The sequence below is a fragment of the Poecilia latipinna genome, unplaced genomic scaffold, assembly GCF_001443285.1.
Source record: "Poecilia latipinna isolate Pla-1442-1.1 unplaced genomic scaffold, P_latipinna-1.0 Scaffold2581, whole genome shotgun sequence".
Taxonomy (NCBI): domain Eukaryota; kingdom Metazoa; phylum Chordata; class Actinopteri; order Cyprinodontiformes; family Poeciliidae; genus Poecilia; species Poecilia latipinna.
Genome location: NW_015115197.1, coordinates 31,407 through 57,261, shown reverse-complemented (window position 1 = coordinate 57,261; position 25,855 = coordinate 31,407). Strand labels below are relative to the sequence as shown.

Here is a 25,855-nt window from a genome sequence, read left to right as displayed (position 1 = left end):
TGCGGAGGTTCTGGTTCCCCGTGCTCCCGTTCCAGCTGCGGAGGTTCTGGTTCCCCGTGCTCCCGTTCCAGCTGCGGAGGTTCTGGTTCCCCTTGCTCCCGTTCCAGCTGCGGAGGTTCTGGTTCCCCTTGCTCCCGTTCCAGCTGCGGAGGTTCTGGTTCCTCTTGCTCCCGTTCCAACTGCGGAGGTTTTGGTTCCTCATGCTCCCGTTCCAACTGCGGAGGTTTTGGTTCCTCATGCTCCCGTTCCAGCTGTAGAGGTTCTGGTTCCTCTTGCTCCCATTTCATCTGCAGAGGTTCTGGTTCCTCTTGCTCCCATTTCATCTGTAGAGGTTCTGATTCCTCTTTCTCCTGTTTCATCTGCAGAAGTTCTGGTTCCTCTTGCTCCCGTTTCATCTGCAGAGGTTCTGGTTCCTCTTGCTCCTGTTTCATCTGCAGAGGTTCTAGATCGTCTTGATGTAAAGTGGAGTTTTCCTCTTTACACCAGCAGCTTGTTGGGAGATCTGGACAAAAAGACAAAACAAAAGCTTCACAATGAACCCTTCACTTTCATTAATAAAAAATAAAATAAAAGTAGTCTTCAGTGAACATGTGCATGTCCATAAAAAAAATAAAATCTCTGCCAAAGTTCGTCTTTCAGAGCTATTTTTATTTACCTTATTTGGATTTTACAATTGGCATGTACTGTAAAATCCAAAATTTTTATCTTTAAAACAAACATTTTTGTCTTAAAGATTTATAAGACAATCTTTTAAGAATAGTTTGAATGGCAGGGATAAAAGCAGGTAAATAATCTTTAAACTAAAAACAACTCTGTCTCAACTGTTTGCTGAAAGAACATGAAAGACAGCAAGAAATATTTCAGCAGAGAGCACCGACCGTCTTTATTCATCAGTTTGAACCTCTGAGCTCATGAAGGTGTTACTGTGTTCCTATGGCAACCAATAACATCTATTGGAAGTTATTTGATGTTGGCGCAATAATTATTCTTAACCAAACTAAATAACATTTACTTATGGCGTGCCAAGTATTTTTGCTTCATTCACAAATTTGATTTCACTTTGATCAGACACGACCTACTTCAAGACTTTATAATGGTGAAGAGAACAGGCAATAGCAACACGGCCAACGAAATGAACGACATATACAGTGAACGCATATGCAACATAAACCTGGAAGTAGTGATGGACTCTGACCTGAACCTTCAGAGCCACATAAAGACAGTCACAAAGTCGGCCTTCCATCACCTGAAGAACATCTCCAGGATTAAAGGACTAATGTCTCAGCGCGATCTAGAGAAAATCATTCATGTATTTATCTTTAGTTGCATTGATTACTGCAGCAGCGTCTTCACAGGTCTGACTAACAAATTCAAACAGCTATAACTGATCCAGATGCTGCTGTTCTGACTAAAACCAAGAAGATGAAGCACATAACACCAGTTTTAAAGTACCTACAATGGCTCCCTGTAGCTCACAGAATAGACTTTAAAATATTGTTAATTTATAATTCACTAAACGGGTTAGCACCACAATACATTAAAGATCTGTTGTTGTTTCTGTACCAACCGTATAACCAAGGGTGGGCAAGTCCAGGCCTCGAGGGCCGGTCTCCTGCAACTTTTAGATGCGTCTCTACTTCAACACACCTGAGTGAAAAATGAGGTCGTTAGTAGGACCCTGGAGACGTTGACTGCACTTTGGAGTTGATTAAGCTATTGGATTCAAGTGTGTTGGACCAGGGACACATCTAAGAGTTGAAGAACACCAGCCCTCGAGGACCAGGATTGCCCACTCCTGGTCTAGACCCCTCAGAACTTCTGGTTCTGGTCTGCTCTGCATCCCCAGAACCAGAACTAAAGGAGGAGAAGCAGCATTCAGTTTCTATGCACCACAAATTTGGAACAAACTTCCAGAAAACTGTAAAACAGCTGAAACACTGGGTGCCTTTAAATCTCAACTTAAAACCCACCTGTTCAGAGTTGCTTACAGCTAAATTAGGTTTAGAGTCCCGGTTGACGGCGTTTCAACTAAAGTTCTAAAGGGCTAGAAAAGTTGTGCAGGTTTTAATCATTTTTATTCATTTATTTTATTTTATTATTTTTATTTGATTGTTTATTACTGCGTTTTTGTTTTTAATGACCTAAAGCTCTTTGAAATGCCTTGCTCCTGAAATGTGCTATACAAATAAAATTTGATTGACATATGCAACATAGACCATAGACATCTACACATATGACTTCTACTTATTTTTGACACAAATGGAACCTCATATCCAGGAGGCGTCTATTCTTTTATTATGTCTATGGGCTCATCAGTAAAACCTGAAGGTGTTTCGTACCTATTCGGTGTAAGACGATCTTCGGTATCCGGGTGAAATCCAGCGGTCTGCGCTGATCCTCCATCTCTTCTTCGATCTTGACGTTGATTTCTTTCAACTCTGTGAATGTTTCTTCAGCAGGAGTTTCCTGCTCGTTGATAAACTCTCTCTGAGGCTGAACTGAAGATATTTTTTATTAAAAACACTCACATATTTAGCTAAACTTCAAACCCGTTTTCACACAACCATCTAACAAAAGAAAAGCTATTTTGCTCTGTTTTTATCTTTTGTGTTTCACTTCAGTGGCTGTACTGATGAAACAGGAAATAATTTTTAGTTCCGCTTTGAATTTTCTGCTGCGAGTCTCCTCTTTTATTGAAGGGTTTATTGTTAGTGGAAATTTAGAAAATAGTTTAATTTATATGTGTAACCTGGGGTTGTGACTCTTTTTGTATGGTGGTAAAACATAATGCTGCTTGATAACTCAAGACCAAGTACAAGCAGGGAGGGAGAGTTTAGTGAGAACCACAGGTGTCAAACTCCAGTCCTCAAGGGCCGCTGTCCTCCAGTTGTTAGATGTGCCAGAGGTTCAAAACGCTGGAATGAAATGGTTTAATTACCTCCTCCTTGTGTAGATCGGTTCTCTAGAGCCTTAATGACCTGATTATTCTATTCAGGTGTGGTGCAGCAGAGGCTCATCTAAAAGTTGCAGGACACCGGCCCTTGAGGACTGGAGTTTGGTAACCCTGGCAACAGATCAGTCTGAAAAAAAACAAAACAAACAAACAAACAAACAAACAAACAAACAAACAAACAAATCAAAAACTCTGATAATATTGTTTTGTTGTTCTTGCAATATTGAATAAAGTGGTGTTTGAATGAAAATCACTTATTTCACATTGGTAGCTAAGAGGGATAGCTCATTAGAGTAAACTCCTTCTGATTCATTTAGTTTTCCATTATTATTCATTTATGTCACTACCTCAGTTCACCCAAGTGCAACGCAGTTTATAAAATAATTACACACAAACTAATTGTGAGGGATTTGCCCCCTCCTTAACAGGCGCTGTTTTTTGTGTATTTATATATTCTAATTTTTTGGTTAAATGTATTGTGTTTGAGGAAGTAATTTGATTTATTTACTTGTTTTAATCATCTTCTCCTCTCTTTGAGGTCACCTGGTCATGTGCTGCCAGTAGTGATGGGCTACCTGAATCCAGGCTTCAAGGCTTGTACTTAGTAAAAAGGGGGCGTGGCCGATGAAGCCCCGCTTGGAGGCTTGTGTTGTCTTGCTGAAAACCACGTGACTGGCAACACACGAGGCCTCACATTGCATGGGTCACGTGACTGCTTCATTTTGCGTGTCGGTTTTCAAAATAAAAGCGCGATGAGGCTTGCTGTGTCATGGGTTGTTGTCCATTTGGTAGTGCATCAGAGGATATTTGTCTTCAGTGGCCAAATAAAATGAACATTGACCAACATATTCGATGTGTATTGATGATGGCACTCATCAAAATGTTTGTTACTGGTTTTCTCAATTGTAGACTATGTTGTTTTTTTAATAACTATATTTTTGTGATTTTATGATGTAAATGTCTTTGCATGGCATTGTTGCTGAAACGTGCTACACAAATAAACTTGATTGTCTGAAATGGAGCCAGCAACATCTGACATCTGAGAATACTTTGAGATTATCCTCACAATAAAATTCTTCTTAGATAATAATTAACCCTCCAACTCCCAATTTCTCACCTTCTGCAAAGTTCCACTATTATTTGTAGTCTGATTAGCAAAGATATATCACAGCAGAAACAGATGTTATGCTGTTGCAGAACTAAAATTCAACATGTAGCCAAATATGAGGGATCAGAGCCAATTAGAAATCCAAGAAAAAGTGAACGCCCCAACAGACACTGCACTCTCAAGACATTAAAACATCAATTGTCTTTATTGTCAAATCTGTCTGACATAAAAGAAAACCCAACACAACCACTAACGTTCAACATAAACCAGGATTAGATTATTGGCTACAAATCATTGTAATAATTAAAACATATGACAGTTAAATATGGTTTCATTGATTCTTCTGTTACTAAACATGAGTTTGATGAAAACTTTGTGACAATATTGCATTTAGTAATTTTTGGAAGTATGATCCAACTGAGTGATAAGACTGTTACAGTTTCACCAGCAGATGTCACTATAGAGCAATGAGTGAAGCATCGAGGAACGAACCTTTTTGCAAAGCAAAGGGCTGGAAAGGTTCATTGCTTCATGAGGCTTCATTTGCCCATCACTACCATGCAATGCGAGGCCTCGTTTGTTGCCAGTCACGTGGTTTTCAACACAAGCCTCGAAGCAGGGCTTCATCGGACACGCCCCCTTTTTACTCACAAGCCTCGAAACCTGGCTTCAGATAGCCCATCACTAGTAAACTAAACTGAACTGAAGTGTGTGGAGCTGAAGATAAAAGAAAAAATATTGAGAGCTCTAAAACTGCTGGTTCCAGTCTGGTTTTTGATCGCAAACTAACACTAATGTTTTCAAGTTTTTTTCAATTAATTATGAAGTTTAATGCTTTTTATTAAATGTTTTCATAAAATCTTTATTTACTAAAGGTCTTAATAAAATGTTTATATAAACTTTTAATGTTTAATAAAAAAAAACATTTTATCAGAAATGTGACCTGATACGGAAGCACATTCGTGTTGCCACCTACTGACAACATCCTGCTACTACACCTACATTGTTTCAGCTGTTGTAGAAATCAGTGACTCAGCTATTTTTCTACAATCTGTGCTGAATTCATTCCAGTGGATTTCAAACATTAATATGCTGGAGTATGTTTAAACAGCCACATTCAATAACATGGAATATTAAGTTTATTTCAGTGGCTCAGTCAGTTCAGGGAGTGAAAATGAGTTTTAAGCACATCATTTAAATTTACCAGATTTAAAATGTATATATTTTTTGTCTCTTTTTATATAGAGATATTGCATATAAGTATGATGATAACCAGGATGCTTTATTGTTCTGGTGTTTGAAATCAATGTTTTTTCAATTGTTTCTTCCCTAACCCTTCAAAATTGATCAAAGAGGCTTTGTTTAAAGTTAAAGAATAAAATCAGTTCTACTGTACTCATCCATCTCTCCAGGTCACGTTTACTAATCGTCATCATGGCAAAAACATAATTAAATCAAATCATAGATTTAATCATAGAAACGTGTTCCTGCAGCTCAGCGGAAATAAACAGTCTGGAGGTTTTTGTTTCCCTTTCCATCTCTGTGATTTAAGTTCATGATGTTTAGTTAGAAAATGTTTTGTTCAGATTATTAAACAGGATCAAATGTTTCAATGACTGAATGAAGTTAGACAGTTGGTTGTAGTGTGTGAAAAATTAATCATAATTAAGAGAAATAAAAGGTTTTAAATAATCAGTCTGAGTTATTATATGTACTGTGTCGGGTGAATTAAGTAACTAAAATTAATATATTTTAACAATATTGAAATTTACTGAATGTAACTGTATATTAAAAGAGGTGACTCAAAGCGGAACTTATAAATCGTTCACAGTTTCTTCAGTACAGCCACAGTGAAACACGGGGAAGATAAAAACAGAGCACCTGGGCTATCCTTCACTGTTTTGTTAGACGGTTGTCTGAGGAGGGTTTGAGGTTCAGCTAAATATTTGAGTGTTATCAGTAAACATGTCTTCAGTTCAGCTTCAGATAGAGTTTATCAACGAGCAGGAAACTCCTGCTGAAGAAACATTCACAGAGTTTAAAGAAATCCACGTTAAGTCCGAGGAAGAGATGGAGGATGAGACAGAAATCAACGTTAAGATCGAGGAAGAGACGGACGATGAGACAGAAATCAACGTTAAGTCCGAGGAAGAGATGGACGATGAGACAGAAATCAACGTTAAGTCCGAGGAAGAGACGGACGATGAGACAGAAATCAACGTTAAGTCCGAGGAAGAGACGGACGATCAGCGCGGACTGATGGATTTCAGGCGGTCACCCCGGATCGTCTCGGATGGAAAAGGTACAAAACACCTTCATGTTTTAATGATTGGAGTTAGAAACCGGTTACAAATAACCAGAGACAAGCTAGACAAAAGGCAAAAATAAAAGACCTGCTCTTTTTAATTTTTTATAAATACAGAACAACTTTAAGTATTGACTGACACATTAATGTTGAGTATGTTAAAACTTATTCAATGTTAACCATAGATATGTAGTTTAAAAACTATAGACTCAAAATTAATGCCGGAGACAATGACAACAATGATTTCCAAGCTCTGGACAGAGAGAATGAATCATTTGAAAGAAGATTGAAAAGCTCCATCTTTGCCAAAAAAGAAAAAAAACAACAAAAAAACAAAACCCTCCGATCTGAGGGGAAGCTTACAGTTTCAGAACCTCATTCAAAAGCAATTACTTGAGCATTCCCATCACTTCTCCAAACAATAGACCCAAATGAACCAGGTGGGGGATGAGCGGGTCGTTGATTTACATCTAACTGGGAATGCTCCAAAAAGGATGGAGCCTCCATGAACTAGAAAGAAAAAACAGCTTCCAACACCAAGTTGCTGATGTGTGAACGTCCAGAATGAATAAAATCTCCTGCATGGGAGTCAAATATGGAGGTCCATTTGGTGAAAGGTATTTGTGCCCTCTGAGAAAAGACAGATCCTTTATGAGTTTAGTAATTGTAGATTTTCTTTCAGTTACCCAAAAAAACAAAACAGTTACACACTTGTTCAAATTCTTAAGACACTAATTGTAGTATTTGAGTCAGACTTTTGAAAGTTTGACTTTTTGTAGAAATACAAAAAGTAAAATTTGTCCCAAATGATCCAAAGCAAATGGTGGAAACCACATTTGGAGACCTAAATAAATTGTGAATAAATCTTTAAAATTTAATACACAGATGTGTTTAATCTGCTATAGTTTAAAAAGAACAAAAACTAGACTCTTCAAATCTGGACAAGTCAAATCTGACATATTATAAACAATCCCCAAAAACATGTTTGTTCTGCTTAGTTAAAATATATTTTAAATAAATAACTAAAATTAAACAATTAACAATGGTTATTATTTGGGATGAACAATGACTTTTTATCAGATACTGATAACTGATAGTTACTCCAAATGCCGATAATAACCGATAACATACCTGGAAATAATAAGGGCTAGTGTAACATTAATATTTAAATATGATGTAATCCAAGAAGCAGAAATATAAAGTTATGTGTAAATTTCAAATACTGAAATAAAAACTAAATAAAGCACATTGCTATTTTATGTGATGTATATTCTGTATCTGCATAGAAGAAGGAGATTTTTGGATTATTTTCTGGTGAGACCACCCGCTTCAATGTTATCATCCCATAGAATGGCGATTATCAGTGGTTATCAGCCCCATTGAATGGCCTCAGTTAGTCCCTGCTCTGCCAGATATCAGGCTCAGTAGGTTGTTATCAACCATTTGTATCGGTGATCACAGCAGCTTGTCGCCAATAGAACCTTTTTTTTTTTTTTTTTTTTTTTACCTTTTTTTAAAAACCTTTATTTACAATTTATCTACTAATTTGAACATGACAAGAATTTACTAAAAATACAAAAGCAAATGTATCCGTCATAAGATTTTAATTTGGTATTTAAAAACAACTCACTAAAATCTAAAACCGGGTTTTTTTTTTTTTCTGTTTTTTTTTTTGTTACCTTTTTTTAAAACCTATATTTCCAATCTGCCTTCTATTTCTTTGGATTTTTTCCAATAATTCACTCAAAATAAATGCCAAAATGTAACAGCGATAAGACTTGGTTAATTTTTCTTGGTTAATCTTTACAAGACCTGATCTCTCAATACATGCCATGTTTTTATTAAAAACAGGCACATGGATATTTAACATGGTAGGATAAAATCAGCCTAACTGATACCATCATTACATAATGATTGCAAATGTGTGTGTGTATATATATATATAAATATAGAAAATATACAATAAAATTAAAAGGTATATTGTAGAGTTATGTAGTGTTATGAGTTGTCCAACCTCATGGCCTCCACTAGGTGGCTGTATGTACATCCGAAGTTGCTTGCAATCCATTAATAAAGATAAGAAGAAGTTAGGGTTGGCCCTAATCCTATGTTTAATAAAAAATGTAAAAATAAAAATACGGACGGATTTGCTCATGATTATATGAAAATATGTGTTTGTACCATTTGAAAATGTTTAATATTTGTATTGGTAGTAATAATAATAAATTACGGATTGCACCCGACAAAACATTAGAGAAGAAGAAGAAGCTTACGTCATCGGATGCGACACTTTTCACAGTTGGAGCTGGTGAGTAGCCCCTGAATCTGTCAAATAAAAATGGAGTAAAAACCCCAAAAGACCGAAAGTCTACGTTTATAAATCTGCTGATGGTAGTTGTATGAGTTAATGTTAGCGAGTCTGTGCCACAGCATGTGTTTGTACAGATTTAGACACGTTTTTAACCCTATTTGGTAGAAAAAATACGCGGGAAGCTCGTTAAAGTAGCCTCTTAAAAGCCAGTCAAGTTCAAATGTAGCTGTCCTTCATACCTTTAATAACAATGTGCTAAAATTGTGTTTCATATATCTTAAAAAAACCGTATACTTTTCAGTATACTAGTTTATATCAGTATATTGATTTAATGTTAGGATTCTATCATACAGTTCATTACATTTCAGGGTTTCCCACAGTGTATTATAAGCCCTGAGGCCATCATTCTTTATTTGTTGCCCCACCAGGCTAAGCATTGTTTATTTATTTAAGTCTTTGGAAAACGTTTGCATTTTTTATGACTTTATAGTTATTGTTCAAGTATCAATCTTCCAATCCTTCAATAACACATAATTATCAAAATGTAATTTCAAATTTCCCGTCAACTTTTAACATTTTTTATCTCAAAAACATGACCGGCTACAGGATGACTGACTGTCGTAAAACTCAACCACCGGGCTTACCATGTTTTCTGGGGGATACCCTGCAAGCACAATGCATGCTAATATTTATTTATCACATACCAGAAAAAACAGTTACCTTCTGTTTATTCATAGTCATGGTTGTATTTTCTGTCTTTGTTTTAGGTTCAACGTCAAGAAGAGGTATGTGTAGCATCTCTTAAACAACGAGCTATACAGCAAGAAAATATGCGTTTGTCCTGAATATTATTTTTGCATATGCTCTGCTTTTTATCGTTTCATGATAAGAGAGAACACACATCTCGGAGGAAGCGAAGGTCTTCCTCCAGAAAGCCTATGAAGAAGGGATGACAAGGGTGGGATCTCCACTGGTTGGAGCGGCATCCCAGGCCACTGGCTTGCCACCGTTTGTCATTGATGTATGTTTATCAATGTTATTTCTAGCAGTTCCATTTCAGAACTCAGATGGCAAGATGCAATTTTATATAAAAATCAAATCAATCTTCCTGTTTTGTAACAAGACTTTTATGTCTTTTAGAACTGGATTGGAAACTATAGAAGAAAAAAAACATCTTCTTCTCAACCTAAAAACAAGAAGTTATACACCAAGGACCTGTCTGGTTACAACCTGTTCTGCAGGGATCTGTTAAAGAGCAAGGGTGAGAGAGGATTTACTGTAGCTGTTATGTTGACAAGCATTGTTGTGTGTATAGCTAGCCTGATCGTTGCAATTCTCACTTACAGCACAGCCTTTGCTTTCTCCCCTTGACTTGGATTATCTCCCCCAGACTTTTTATTGTGCCAATCAGTAAACAGAAGGAGAAGTTGTTAAGACTGCCAATTTTCTGTGCTGTTTTAGAATTGCATTCCGCCTGTAGTTGTATCAGTGGCAGCAAAGTAAGTAAAGGAAGCCATTCAGTCTCTGTTGGCCTTCCAAATATGGAGTTAACATGGACAGCTGCCTCAATGAGCTCAGGTCTTCTGTCTTTGCAGTGACAGATTTTTTTTTTTTTTTTGCAGCGAATCCAATTTCAAGTAGAGTTTTCGGCATTGAACTGGCACGACATACGTCGCAGACAAACATTAGCGATTGGGTAAAATTTAACACCTCTACAGACTCCATGTTTCCAGTGAGCAATAGTGTCTCAATAGCCGTAGCCCAGACCCTCTGGATGCTTCAATGTGTAGTACAATGGGTCATTTTTTTACCAGGCTATTCATAAACTTAATTTTTGGAAAAAGAATCTTGCCTTAGTTATTTTGTTGTTGTGTAATACCTGCATTGTTCTGTTCGATTTACTTTCTAGAACAGTGGTTTCCAAAGTTGATTCTCAAGGGCTGGAACCTTCATGTTGTAGTTCTCCCTTTGGGTTAACACACCTGGATTCAGTCATGGCTCATTAGAAGGCCAAAGAAGAAAATCGACATGTTGAGGAGGTTACAACCACCAGGCAGAGAAGTAAAACAAGCGGTCCTCGAGGACCCACTTTGGGCATCCCTGTAATTGGCTCTGCTCTGCTCACAGGAGCCTTTGGCTGTTATTTTTATAAGCCATCCTTACAAAACAAATCTGACTTGTATTGGCTAGTTTATGTTGTCAAATAACATTTGTGAGATCTTGAGTACTTGATGAAACTTTTCCTATTTGCCATGTAATGTTAGAGAGTTTCCTTAACTTTATCAAAATCTACACCCATTGAGTCGGGGTGAGCCATCAGAGATCTGTACAATCTTAATGGATCGCTTGCTGATTTTCTTTGTTTTGTTTTTCCTGCTAGGAAGCCTGAAAGATATTACACAGAAATGGTCCACTCTAGGGGAAGTGGAGAAGAGAAAATATGCGGAGGAGGCAGCAGCTCTGAAAGTTCATCGCACTTCAGACGACATGAGCCCAGAGACGCGAAGCCTGAAAGTGAAAAAGCACCTCAAGCAGATCAAAACAGAGGTTTTCCACATATGCTAAGACCTTTAGAATGTTTCCAAGCCATTTAACTGTATATTGGAAATAGTGTTAGGAGTTAACCCTGTAATCACTGGGTTTCCAGTTTGAATGCCTACTACGTCTGTCTTAGTCGACATGCTTTGGCTGCTAGTGGTGCCAGTCACTTCTGTCAGACTGCCTGAAACCAGCTGTGGCTATAACCTTGTTGGGTGGTGAGCTACTGCCCACCACCATCAGTGTGTAAATGACTTAATGTAGTGTAAAGTCCTTTCAGGTCCTCTAGACTGAGTGAAGCACTATACACTGCTCCACATGCATTTATTATTTATCTGTGATAAGATGCTTGACATATTTAGTCTGTGCTTGCAGTTTTACCCCACTTAACTCTTTCACATCATAAAAAGTGTTTAATCATATAAAGGTAATGGTAATAAAAAGAAAATACATTTTCATATAAAGATTTAATTTGATAAAAAAAAAAATCTGGTGACACAATAATTTTCACTGTTAAAAATGGAGACAGTATTGCTAAGATCTGGTATTATTTTGCCGTCTCAGGACCTTTTTTATCTGTTTTCCTAATGTTAAGCCCCGTCACAGTATAAATATGCTGTGGAACAATGATCCACTGCACAGCACCAAGGCCATATGCAGATATAAAAAAAAATGATTGTCTTACTCAAAGTTTCAACAATTGTGTCCATGTTTTATAGTATTGCTTTAAACATCATAAATGTTCTTCATTGTGGGTCAGAGTGAGCAGATGTTCCACAGCGGTGATGTCAGATATTCATTCATCAGAAGCTCTCAGTGTTGTTGCTGCTAAAGGTGAAACAACTGAAGTCATTACACCAAGGGTGAAATGACCATTTTCATAAGATCCTGTTTCTTTTGGATAGCTACTTTCCCTGAATTAATAACATTTTAATTTTGGTAATTCTTTCTGGGTATACTTACTTTAATTATTTTTTCTTTTTGATATGAAACATTTAATTGGGAGAAAAAGTCATAGAATAAATTTGTAAGGGTCACATATTTTTAGGCAAAGCATAGTGTTCTAATTGAAAATAAAAATTCAAAGACTACCTTGAATGTATTAATGTCATCTACCTTTTGTTATCGTGTGTAATAGAAATATGAAATGTTCCTATTACATTCCATATTTCTATGTTTTATTTCTTACTGACTTAAAATAATGAAACTTTTCTAGCTCAATAACTTTATTCCTGTCTCTTGTAATGTTTTGTATTTGTGCAGTTTTGAATGACTCTTCTTTGAAACTTTGTTGAAGGTTGCCAGTCTTGAGAAGCTTGGTGTGGAGACTGGTGTGATGATGTTTGACCATCAAAAGCCTTTCTTAGATGTCCTTGAAGTGAGCAGCAAAGGTGCCTCTTCGTTTTTCGACCGTACCGACGTACTGGACAACTTTGCTCTGCATTTTAAAGGTTTTCACAAACTGACAGCGACACCTCAAACTTCAATAACAGCACAGTGGACTTAATATTTACATGATCTTTTCTCTCTTCTAAGGAAACTCATCATCTACTTCTGCTGTAAAACAACCTGTAGATACCATGGTGAAGAAAGTGCAGGAGTTATTCAACAGAAAATACAGTAAGAATACATTATTATACTCTAGTAATTTACTAGTCATGGTCAGTGTAATGTATTCCTAATTTAACTTCATTGCAGTAATAAAGTTGGTGTCTGCGTATATTTCGACATAATGGTCTGTATCACCTTGTCATTTAACCACGGGCCACATGGATGATTGTGCGTACGCACCAAGAAGTTATATGCCATATTTTATGCACAAGTATAAAAATGAGCTGTGTGTGACAGTTTTTGTAAGCTTCACACTCGGCGACAGAACGGATCAGCAGCTGCATTATGTTTCCCAGTAATTGGGATTTATAAAGGCAAGGTGCACAGGCTGTATAAATTAGAATTTTTTGGTGCGTTGCACTTTTCTAAATTTGTTTGTACACCAAGTTTTATCCTGAAAAATGCACAATGTTTTATACACAAGACCCTGAGTCATAGTCAGTTTGGAGCTCTGTATTACTAATCCACTTTTTAATCTTCAGCTTGACTGCAAATATGTACAACTTTTAAAATGTTTTACTTATCTTTTTAGATGAAGCGGGAGGCAGAGGAAAGCTCCCGTACATTTCTATTCAAAATGAAAGCATAATTATCAACGCTTCTGGACTACCCGATGGCATCACACTGAAAAAACCATGCCACTACGGACGGAAACAATTGGAAGTCATTTTAAAGAATGCGGAGCAAATTTCCTTTCAAATTAGTAAGTGTTTAAATAGATTATATTTAAATGGAAGTCATCCGGTAAAAACGGACTTTGTAATCATGCAATGGGGTGGACTGTTGTTGAGAGATCATTTTCATGATTTAATGTTCTTGTATTTAATCATTCCTTTGGCACTGCTAGCCTTCAATTTGAAGTATTTAAAGAGCAGAATCCAAAAGTAGCATATATTTTGGGAAAAGGATCCAGGGATCAGAGTCAAAGTCTGGAAGGCCGAATGTGTCTGTCTTTATCCGCTCGCTCAAACTGCTGCGCCCCATGAATTGTGCTATTCAGTTATGTTTATTGTTTAGCACTACTGTCATAATCACCCTAACATTTTGTCATACTCTAAATAACTATACTTCCGTACTACTATAATGGTGTGTCTGTAATATCTTATTACAGACACACATTTTGTCCTTTTAGAAATAAAAGGACAAAAAAAGTAAAAGAAGTAAAACTTTAGCAGAGATCATCCATCCTCGTTTTTTATTTTCCCTTTCGAACCTCTGAGCTGACGAAGGAGTTACTGTGTTCCTCTGACAACTAAGAACATGCGTTATAATTGATTTATCGACAGTGCTATAATTATTTTTAACCAAACAAAATGCCTGCAGCATTCACACTACTAATTTCAATTTTCTCTTCAGATAAAAAGAATCAGTTGTGACATCTGACACTGGAGTGGTGATAACTGCAGATGATGTGTGTTCAGATTGAACTTTATACACACAGTGTTTTTTTTTCTCATAGTAAAGGTAGTTTGTATTTCTTAATACATTCTAGTGGTGTTAAGTAGAAGATTAGACCTATGACTTTCACATACTCTTATTGTAAGCACGTCATTCAGTATCCCTTTCCATGTAATTGGGGGTTTCTTTTGTTTTAATCATACAAGTCCTTTTGAAATTGTATGTATGGTTTTTATATCAGATTTGTAATGGAAATATTTCTCTTTCCCTGTGACAATTCAGTTCAGTGTATCCAACAGATACCTGCTTAGTTTATTGTAATTATGGTCTGTGATGGAATAGTTACTCTAAAAACTCTGCAGAAGAAGCTGCCAACTTACAAAGAGAAATGAAACAAATATACCCTGGAGGATGGGAAATTGTCCTGTCGTTCATTAAAATTAATAAAGTACAATGTTGTGTAGATTAATATTAGCCTTAAGAAAACCTTTCATCGTTCACACTTCACAATGTGTACTTGAGAAAGACAGTTTAAGCCATGTCCTGGATACTTGTACTTCAAGTTTTGATATTGCATTGTATTGTAATCATATTGAAGATATGTTGGATAAATAATTTCAATAATTATATTTTATTCTTTGTATCAGACTCCGGGAGGAAAATTGGGACACCAACTGTGGAAGACATTTTCAATGTAATGTGTGGAAATGGTAAGTTCGTTGCATGAATGTATGCAAGTCTATCCTGAATGTCCTCCATTACAGTGTTATTATGTATGTTAGGTGGGTATATTACAAAGCGCACTACACCCTCGGTAACACAATATGTCTGGTCTTCCTTAGGAAAACATGTATTCTGGATGATTTATAGGTTTTCAGATACAGAAAGTCTGGGGAGTCCAGCTTTGTCTTTAGGTCACTCCGACGTACAACCAGATATGTTTAAGAAATTATAAATATTCCATACTTGGATAAATCACATACGCTTTGGGGTCCGGGTATTGGGTGATCTCATTAGTGAGGATTTAACACCTTTCAAAATGTTCTATATGGCTATCATGTACAGTCGGATTATAGCTGTACTGTCATGTCAATGTCTGCAAGATTCATATCGCCATTGATATTGTGGTTGTACAAAATTAATGTGTAATATATTGCGTGTGATGAGTTTGTCATGCTAAGACTGTTGAAGAAATATAGTTGTGACAATTAGCAAGTTGGCAAGTCTCACAACAGCTGATGTCACTTTCACAAATGCGGACTACACAAATATTTTATTGTGAACTGTTAAAGTAATAGTTGCAGCCGGTGTCACAGCTGACATATTTCCGAATACTTTGCAGCACTATGTTTGGTTATGTTTTATTGCTTATTCAAACCACGTGAGGTGGAGACCATCAGTCACACAACTAAACACAGAAAACTCTCACTCCCTATGTACATCAACCACATTTCCAGCAAACATTAAAGAAATTATTAAATTAGATGTACCACAAAACACAATAGTACAGAACTAAAGCATAGATGCTTATCTTGCATCACTTGTTTAACTTTAAGGAAGTAGAAGACATCTCTAATTAAGGAACTAATGAATGAGCAGGCAATTATTTGTTTTCAACATAAAAAAGGACGTAATTGCAGAAATAATTACATACAAATCACACTAACCAATAGCTTAAAGGAGGGGTGCCCAAAATTGTTCCTCAATGGCCAGCACCTTGCATTTCTTAGTTCTGTTCCTGGTTTAATGCTAGGCCTATGAATAGATTGACATGGTGAAAAGTTTGTAACTTCCACCGGTGAGAGAACTAAAACATGCAGGATGCCCATCCTTCATGAATAAAAATAAAAAGTAGTAATAAAAAACTGTTTCAATATGTTTAAATATGCTGTTTACACAGAACTGATAGTAACGCTCGAGTTCCACATATTCCCGTATGAAGTATAATACCGTGTTTCCCCGATAGTAAGACGTATCGGGGGTTTCAGGGGGGTCGGCTAATATAAGCCGTACCCCGAAAGTAAGACATATGTCTTACTTTTCGTGGAAACACCTCTCATCTAGCTGCGCGCCGCCTCCTGCCCACGTCCGCACCGTCCCCCTCTCCATACGTTGCCGCGCCGTCCCCCCCTCTCCATACGTCACCGCGCCGTACCCTCTCCATACGTTGCCGCGTCTGCCACCTCCCTCTGATCTTAATGAGCGCCGCCTCCTGCCCACGTCCGCGCCGCCCCCCTCTCCATACGTCACCGCGCCGTCCCCCCCTCCATACGTCACCGCGCCGTCCCCTGCACTTGTCACTGCCGCCTCCTGCTTAAAATACGGTAATGCACACAGTATTAATCATACATCAGTAAAACATACACACTGGCATACTGGGGTATCATCTGCTGTATGTAACCCAGTGGGTATCAGCAGGTGTCACACTGGATTAAATACAGCAGGTGGTACTGTATCACACTGGGTTAGATACATACAAAAACACGCTGTGTGGGATACTGTATGGGGCTGTAACCCCATGGGAGACTGTGATACGGAACCACAAGCAGTGCTTATACCGTATGCTATATTTTTGCCCCTAGACATCAGCGCTTCCGGTTCCAGTGGTAAAAGGAAGAGTTACACCGTGGAGTATAAAAAAGCGATTGTCGAAGAATCTTGGGGCAAAAATGTAGTGCAGTTCTGCAAGGAGAAAATGTTGGATCACCGACTGGTCCAAAAATGGCGTGCAGAATACACTAACCTGAGTGAAAAAGTGGAGAGCGGAATGGCTAAAAAGCGCAAGATTGGATGTGGTCGGCAACCAATGTATACAGAGCTGGAAAGCCTGGTCTCTGAGTGGGTTGCAGACAGGAGAGCAAAGACATTGGTGGTGACCAGGGCTGAGATTCAGGAATATGCCCTTGCAGTGTTGCCACAGTTTGACATTTCCCCTGAACAATTCAAGGCATCACAGCACTGGGTGGATAACTTTCTTGAACGCAATGACCTGTCTTTGAGAAGATCCACAACCCTCTTTAGGTTGGAAGATGCTGAGATTGTTAAACGTACATTAGCTTAAGAGTTTAGCTTATGGTTAAATTAGGATTAGAGTGTGGGGTTTTGATGTCTTCAATGTATTTGTTTTTTTTATGTTTTTATCTTTTTTTTATCTTTTTATTACTTTCTTTTTATTTCTCTTTCTCACTGTTTGCGTCACATGCTGTTTTTATTTTAATTATGTAAAACACTTTGAAACGCCTTGATGCTGAAATGTGCTATACAAATAAAATTTGATTTGATTTTGATTTTAGCCTACAAGAAGTTTGTGGATGACATTGACTTCTCTAAATACAGTCTTTGCAACATGATCGCCATGGATGAAACTGCCATGTTCATGGGCCAAGCAGCTCAAACCACCATTGATCAACGTGGTGCCTCCTCAGTGTACGTTCCCTCCACCGCTTATGAAAGTGCACGTGTCACCTGCATTTTGACGATTCGTCTGGATGGCACTTAAGCAACACCGCTACTCATTGCAAAGGGCAAGAAGGAGAAGATTGAGCGGGTTTCTGGCATTTATGTGCTGGAAACTGAAAAAGCCTGGGCCACACAAGATGTTATAAGAAAGTGGCTTGATTTAATGCTGCCGCTTGTAATGCGCGGGAACAAAAGAGGGATGCTGATCTGGGATGCAGCCAGCACACACCGCGCCAAAACCATGAAAAACTTCCTTCATGAGCGGAGAATCGACCAAATCATGATTCCTGCAGGGATGACGGCTTATCTTAAGACTCTCGATATCGCCATTAACAAGCCGTTCAAGGACTATCTGCGTGTGGAAATCAATGACTACATTGAAAACCGAATGGAGAGAAATGTACGTGGGAACTTTGTGAAGCCCAGACTGCCAGAGATTGTTAACTGGGTGAAGAATTCTTGGAATAAGATCACTAACACCTGCGTTGCAAATGCACTGCGAGCTGGCTACCTGGACAAAGCCTGCTCATTTCAGGACAGTGCCGTTGCTACCCATGAGAAATATGGGCCAATGATTCGGCAAGAAATGTCATCCCGAGAGTCCCAAGAAAATCCACAGGAACCTAAGACTGTGGATGTTTATGACGATATTCCTGAGGATGATGACATGGTTGTCATGCAATAAATCTGTTTTATCTTCCAGTATTCCACTGTTCGTTCTTACCATTTTTCATTGTTTTACATGTTATGCAATGTTGTAACAAGACATTCTTGGCACTTCCTTTTATAAAACTGTTTTGTGGTGAATACAATACTGTTCAGGTTGTTAATAAATGTTAATTTTATGGTTAAAACAAAAAATTCGACATTTTTTTTCCAATATAAGACATACCCCGAAAGTAAGACATAGTGGGGCTTTTGGGGATAAAAAGAAAGTAAGACACTGTCTTACTTTTGAGGAAACATGGTATGTTAAATGTTACTTGAAGGTATGACCTACCTTGATCACATTGCAACTAAACTGTTAATTCTTCTTTAGATGAGCAGAGCATAACAGAGCCTTTGGGTTTGACGGAAGTGCTGTCAAGAGAACCGACTTCAGATAGTATGCATTTAAATAAATTAATGCATTATGCTTCTTTTATGTTGATTAAACAACATTTGTCAATAAATGACTTATTTTTCTTTATTTAGATACTACGGATGTTTGCAACATCTGCCCCTGACTTTTCAGTGTTGAGAAAAAAAATGCCAAGAAGTGGCGTGAGTGGCAACGTTGCAACACGTGAGCAGTGGTCACACCTGGCATGTGGCTTCAAGAAAAACTTGTCGTCATTGTCAGACTCCCAGAAGTTGAGCCTTGTTATGTCTTTCAGAGCGAAGGTGAAACATTAACATGTTTAATGTTGAAAAAATTGTCTTATAGTAACGACCTGGTTCTTTGCTGGAATAATGAGAGGGTGTCTCACTGTCCAAAGTGTTCAAATCTGTATGTTCGAAGATACTGTCCTACATATGATATAAGTAGTTTCTGGCTTCATGGATCTCCATTGTGCAACATCTTCAGGTCTGTGAAATCATTCACTTCTGTTTGCAGCTAAAATGTAAAAGAAGCTTTTATTGGAGATGTTTGTGCTGTGCTATCTGTCATTAAACATGTTTTTTCAAAAATGTATTATGTATCTCTGGGACTGCAAAAAAGACACTTCTAATTTGGTCACAGTATTTGACATCTGTTTATCAGAAAGCTGTCGATGTTAGCATTTCCTGTAGTTTGTCTTAAACAATTGATAAATGTACAATGCATCAATAAAAGCTTTTGTATGAAACCAACACATCAGTGAGCATGTTAGCTGAACTCATGACTTTTGCACAATTTCAACATGGTAGCACAGATAATAGCAAAAGAATGAGTAAGATCTTTCCTTTTAAATAAACAAATTGGCCAGGTTAGAAAACGACACGTTCAGGTAGAGGAACTTTCTCCCTTCGCGAAACTGTTAGGACAAGCATGTTGATGGGACACAGCTGGAGAAGATCCCAGTGTGGGATGCAGTGGTTCCACAACGTCACATGTTACTATTGGTTATCAATGGGTGACAAGCCACGTGACCAGTTACACACTTTTTGCCACTTAATGAAAAGTATTAATACGATTTAACATAAGAATTTTATTCTGTCTAATAATTTCAATTTATGACTGAAAAATATGATTTACTTTAACCGAATGTTTTACCCATTGAGACTGGTGAGTTCAATCATGACATCACCCCGTGTGTCACTGATGCCATTGCAAACATTGAACGTGTGATTTTTAAGTGTGAGGCTGTTATCAAGAAATGTAAATGGTCATTGAGAGTGGAATTTTAGTGTGCAGTGTATTAAACTATTAACAGCGCTTCACTTTTTTCTCATATTTAGTTTTGCTGCACTATTACAGATAGTATGTGGTCTTAAATGAAAAAACACAGATATTTTGTCTATTATGACATAAAAATACATGTAAAAATAAATGACCTTTGTGAGAACTTACTAAAAAAATAGTTTTGGAAAAAATGTTGGAATTAGGTTAGGAAAGAAGGTTGGAAGGAGACTTAGAAATAATGTTGAAATTATGTTATGAATAGAGGGTTTGATGGACAGTTTAAGGTGAGAAGGAGTATTGGACGTATTTAAAGGTAAGGTCCCAGCCAGCATAGGTGGGCCCCATATGGGGAAAAAGCCAGACAATATTGGTCCCACAGGGGTTTTTCCACCCAACATGTAGGTGGCCCAACATATTGTCTGCCCTCTTTTTGTTCCCATATGTGGCCCACCTAGGTATGCTGGCTACTAGACTGTCTATAAATAATAAATATTGTAATGGAAAAAAATTGGTTTTTGGTCAGTACGACCTAAATGTAGCTTTTGACAGTGTTGAACAGAACATATTACAGAAACGACTGGATAGTTGGGTTAAAAAAAAGTCTTATGCAGCATTCAAATAGATATTATTTTTTATGAAGATGGTTTTATTTTTGTAATCGGTGTCTTCTATGATGACAGATGTCAAATACGTAATTCCACACGGATCAATTACAGGAATCCTTATATAAAATTTATATGTTGCCGCTTTCTCAGGTAGGTTACAAACATGTCATAATGCCCCAGCCAGCATGACTAGGTGGGCCCCATATGGGAAAAAAGAGGGCAGACAAAATAGGTCCCAAAATGGTTTGTCACCATTTTCCATAGTGGCCCTACATGGGTGTGGCCATATAATTTTTATGTAAGCAGAGACTAATCTCATAAGACTACATGTCAGGATTTTCTGACATACAGTTGGTGTTATTCAGACTCTGTCCTTATATTCCTGGCTGATCCATCCCGCGGTGTGCTTAAATTTTAATATAATATCTGGTGTGAAGGACGTCAATCTTCGCGTTGCCCTCCTGAAAAATGCAAACATCAACACTAATATTAACTGCTCTATAACCTTGTAAACAACCAGGAATGAACATGTCCTTACAGTTGCACAACTAAATGCAATTCTAACAGTAAGATAAGTGTCACTAGTCTGTGCAGCCATCTGAGTGGTGGAGCAGTGGAAGGACATCAAACACTGGGCTGTAAGGCTGAACCTGGATGCTGGTGTGAGGGGTCTCCTAAAGAAGCAGTCAATCATCCAACTGCAGATGATACATTATGCTGCTGCTGGCACTCTTACTAAAACCAGGAAGGTAAATCAAATCAACCAGTTTGCAAGTCCCCACACAGGCTACAAATAGTCCATATTGTAAGTTTTGAAATCTGTATGAAATATCACAAACACTGACGTAGCTCTTAATGACTTTTTAATACAGAGTAGTGTCCTTCAAAATTATGTAATTCTTTGATAACATACAGTCTAATATTTTTCAAAGACGAACATCACAACATTTTTGTCCACTACGTTTTAGTTATTTCGTTGTTGCGCCCAACTTTAAAGATATTATGTAAAGCACATTATGCAGCATCTCAAAATTAAGAGTTAAATTCAAACTGTAAATGAAGTTTAGTCATGAACAATGTCATACTGAACAAGAACATTAATGAATGTGAAAAAGAGTACAAAGCTTTAATGAGTAAAACTAAAATGCCCTTGATGAGGGGTGCCCAAGTCCAGTCCTCGAGATGCATCCCTGCTTCAACACACCTGAATCAAATGAATGGCTCGTTATCAGGCCTCTGTAGAGCTGATCCCGGTCTGTTGGAGTAAGGATACTCCTAAAACTTGCAGGATGGTAGCTCTCGAGGACTGGACTTGGGCTCCCCTGCCCTTGATTATATATAGCTTGAACTATACCAAATTAAAATCTTATGACGGATACGTTTGGCTTTTGTATTTTTAGTAAATTCTTAATATCCTGTTCAAATTAGCAGATAAATTGTAAATAAAGGTTTTTTTAAAAAATGTAAAAAAAAAAAAGAAAAAAGAAGAAAAGGTTCTATTAGCGACAAGCGGCTGTGATCACTGATACGAATGGTTGATAACAACCTACTGAGCCTGATATCAGGCAGAGCAGGGACCAGCTGAGGCCATTCAATGGGGCTGATAACCACTGATAATCGCCATTCTATGGAATGATAATATCCGAACCGGGTGGTGAGACACTGAGTTCAGCTATCATCCTATTGTTTTCTCACCCGGAAGTTTCTAATATCACATTTTGATTCATCTAGCTGAGTTAATTTTTAATACTTATAGGTTTTTAGTTCTGAAATAATCCAAGAAAACCATTTTCAGATGAAGGTTTTGATCTTTGATTGACGTTTAAAAGCTTTAGTGTTTTCTTCTTATTCAGATCTGTGTAAAGAGGAGGAGGTTCTCACTGAGAGCCAGAACCAGGAGGAAAACTCCACTTTCGACCAAAAGGGACCAGAACCTCTGCAGATAAAACAAGAAACAGAGGAACCAGAACATCTGCAGATAAAACAGGAACCAGAGGAACCAGATCATCAACAGTTCAAAGAGGAAGAGAAGCAACTCTACATCAGTCATGATGAAAAGAATTTTGTGCTGAAACTGGAGACTGATGACATGTTGGTGATTCCTTTTAAAGTGAAAAGAATTCACAATAAAACAAAACAAGAGAGGAACCAACTCATCTCTCATGGTTCTGTTGAAGATGAGAACCAGGATCAGGAAGGAAGCAATTCTGAAGATCCAGGGAAAAAGAGAGACGAAGAACAGAAACAAAAAGAAAGATGTCAGAAAACCAAACAGCAGAAAAACAAAACTTGCAGTTCAAAACATAAAAGGCACAAGAAAGCTCAACCAGACCAAAAATTATATTCTTGTAAAATTTGCAATAAAAGCTATTCTCGAAAATATTCTTTGACTCGACACATGAGAGTTCACACTGGCGAGAAACCTTTCTCATGTCGAGCCTGTGGAAAAAGTTACATTTACAAGAAAGGTCTAATTTACCACATGAGAGTTCACACAGGTGAAAAACCGTTGACATGTTCAATCTGTGGAAAACTTTACTATTCAAAGGACACTTTAAAGAATCACATGAGGTCTCACACGGATGAGAACCCTTTTTCTTGTACAACTTGTAGAAAAAAATTCAGTTCAAAAAGTACTTTAACTCGTCACATGAGAAGTCACTCAGGTATGAAGCCTTTTTTGTGTACAATTTGTGAAAAACAGTTTACGATTAAATACAGTTTAGCTATTCACATGAGGTCTCATACGGGTGAGAAGCCATATACATGTGTGACCTGTGGAAAACATTTTGGTTGCAAAAATTATTTAAATCTTCACATGATGATTCACAGGGGCGAGAAGCCTTATTCATGTGTGACCTGTGGAAAAAGTTTCTCTCATAAATCTAATCTTTCTGCACACTTTCAGACTCACACAGGTGAGAAACCTTTTTCTTGTGTGATTTGTAGAAAAACTTTCCTGTTTAAATCTAAATTACTCCGTCACCTGAGAACTCACAGGTGAGACGGTCTCTTTTTGTGTGACATGTGGAAAAAGTTTCACTCGGAGAAGTAATTTCACTGTGAGAGCACACATGATGGCATAATTTAAGCCTTAAGTATGAGTTTTCTCAGTAACATGCTGTTTGGAAGTGGAGTATTTACAGCTGGATGACTTTTTGAAAATGTAGCAGTTTTGTTAAAAAAGCATTTCAAATAAATCATCTTGTTCTTGTAGTTTTACCTTTCCATTTAAATGTTTCTTTTTAAGTGAGTGTCTCCATATTAATTGTTTCTTAATTGAAAAGTAAATTTGAATGCATTGTATGTTTGTTGTACTTATAGTTTTACTTCAATGATTTTGGTTAGTGGATACATGTTAGCTGTTACTGAATGTAATGTGTGTGCTGGTAGGTTACAAATGAAATACGTTTTTCTAAATTTGATTCTGTATGTCATGTTTTTTTTTATTTTCTGTTCGAGTCGGGACAAAAAAATATTTCTGTTGATTTGATGGCAACGATGCAGACATGTCTATTTGTGTAAAAGTGCATTATCTTTGTCCATCTAAAAGTTACTCTACATTGTAAAGTTTTTTTTTCTTAACCTATGTGTCTTTTTCTGTTAGTTTTTGTTTGAGAAGTTTTTTAATTTTTTAGATATTAGACAATGTTTTAATAATGTGGATTAAATTTCATATAGATAAGTAACTAAAAGAACGGCCTCACTTGTCTCATTTTGGATGAGCACAGTTGGAATGAATGAACCGATCAGGCAGGGCAAAAAAAAATACATTCTGGAAACAATAGTTTAATTTAGGTATTTTTATTTTAATTCAGTAGCAGATTTCAGACTGGTTTTGTTAGTCAAATTGGTTCACAATTCTTTTTGTCTATTTAGTTTTTTCTTGATTAAACATATTATTGTGTATATATTTATATATGAATATTTTTAATGTGACTTTATAATGAAAAGAAACAATTCCTCCCCCTCCAAAATGAAGTATTTTAAAAAATCTGTGAAGTTACCATGGTAACGGCTGACCCACGTGAAGTTCTGCCCTGTGTAACAATATTTGGTGAGATAGCTTTTCAAACAGTGAGTAGCAATGGATCTAGTTGGGAGACACTTTGTTGATCTCAGCTCTGGTTTGGTGTCAAACAAACTGCAGCTTCCTGACAAAATGATCTCCAGGTTCAACACTTTGGTCCACTGGAGCCTGCAGGAATTGGTGGAAAGTCATCATCACTCTGACCTCTGGTTCAGTTTGCAGCTACAGGTAACATCAGGTGAACAGCAGATCTGAAATTAAAGGTGCATTCCCAAACTTCATGAGTCGAGGGCCAAGCAGAGGTCATGAAGAGGTGACAGCTGCTGAGACGCCTGCAAAGATTAATAGCAATTCACCATTTCCATCTAATAAGTGTATAATTTATTCCTCCATCAGATAAAGACACTTGTTGATATTCACATCGACACAGAAACTGATGGACTTTGTCCTCAAAACCGCTGAGCTCCATTGATCCAGCATTATATGGCTTACTGGCGTTACTTCGCCCTCTGGTGGACAAACGTCACCATAACAATAACATTACAGTCTCCAAATAATGGAAACAGATTAGCAAACTGTTTTAGTGGAATAAGAAAAATGTTTTTAAGACTGAGAATTAAAACAATATATACATTTTACTGTGTTTTTATATTTTGTTGCGTTTCAATTTATTGCTGGATTTAAATATTTTAATGTTAACATAAAATGTTAGTGAAAGTTTACTTCCGAATTGATTAAAGACAAGCTTTATTTAAAATTAAGTGGAAAAAAATCAATTCCATTCATCAATCTATGTAAGACAGGTTTTATAGTCATCGTTGAAAAATAATTATAAAATAATTAATTCAACCCTTGTGCGTGCAAGGCCCGAGGCAAACGTAGAGGACTATGGCAAAAGATACAAGTTTTACGTGTGTGGCGTCGGTTGGACCCCATTTCTACACACAAGGGTTAAATCACAGCTTTTCATGATTACGTCACAGTGCTGCCATCTTGTGACAGAAACATGTTCCTGCAACGTATGTCAACTAAAAGCAGTGACTGAAAGCGGAACTTATGAATCGTTCACAGTTTCTTCAGTACAGCCACAGTGAAACACGCGGAAGATAAAACAGAGCACACGGGCTAGTGTTAGCTTAGCTTTTGTTTAATGGGCTCTTTGCACCTAAGGC

General features: G+C 37.3%; 1 protein-coding gene and 1 pseudogene across 4 annotated transcripts in view; one reads left to right on the top strand and one right to left on the bottom strand.

The window, feature by feature from the left end:
* LOC106938391 (zinc finger protein 585A-like) overlaps positions 1 to 2,604 on the bottom strand; it is a 7,007-nt pseudogene extending 4,403 nt beyond the window's left edge.
* Positions 2,605 to 5,901: 3,297 nt separating this feature from the next.
* Positions 5,902 to 25,855, top strand: part of LOC106938392 (zinc finger and BTB domain-containing protein 11-like) — a 46,202-nt gene continuing 26,248 nt past the window's right edge. The window contains exons 1-11 of one of the 4 annotated variants that reach the window (XM_015020429.1): positions 5,902 to 6,363; positions 9,445 to 9,462; positions 9,568 to 9,698; positions 9,818 to 9,938; positions 11,058 to 11,224; positions 12,510 to 12,666; positions 12,752 to 12,835; positions 13,359 to 13,529; positions 14,872 to 14,934; positions 18,723 to 18,788; positions 18,878 to 19,034. In XM_015020429.1, the coding sequence (XP_014875915.1) occupies positions 6,027 to 6,363; positions 9,445 to 9,462; positions 9,568 to 9,698; positions 9,818 to 9,938; positions 11,058 to 11,224; positions 12,510 to 12,666; positions 12,752 to 12,835; positions 13,359 to 13,529; positions 14,872 to 14,934; positions 18,723 to 18,788; positions 18,878 to 18,909 (1,347 nt within the window). In that variant the 5' untranslated portion in view covers positions 5,902 to 6,026 and the 3' untranslated portion in view covers positions 18,910 to 19,034. Of the gene's footprint in view, positions 6,364 to 9,444; positions 9,463 to 9,567; positions 9,699 to 9,817; positions 9,939 to 11,057; positions 11,225 to 12,509; positions 12,667 to 12,751; positions 12,836 to 13,358; positions 13,530 to 14,871; positions 14,935 to 17,517; positions 18,300 to 18,722; positions 18,789 to 18,877; positions 19,035 to 22,506; positions 23,759 to 25,855 lie in introns of those variants that run through there. The other 3 variants (XM_015020427.1, XM_015020426.1, XM_015020428.1) reach the window with 3 other exon arrangements.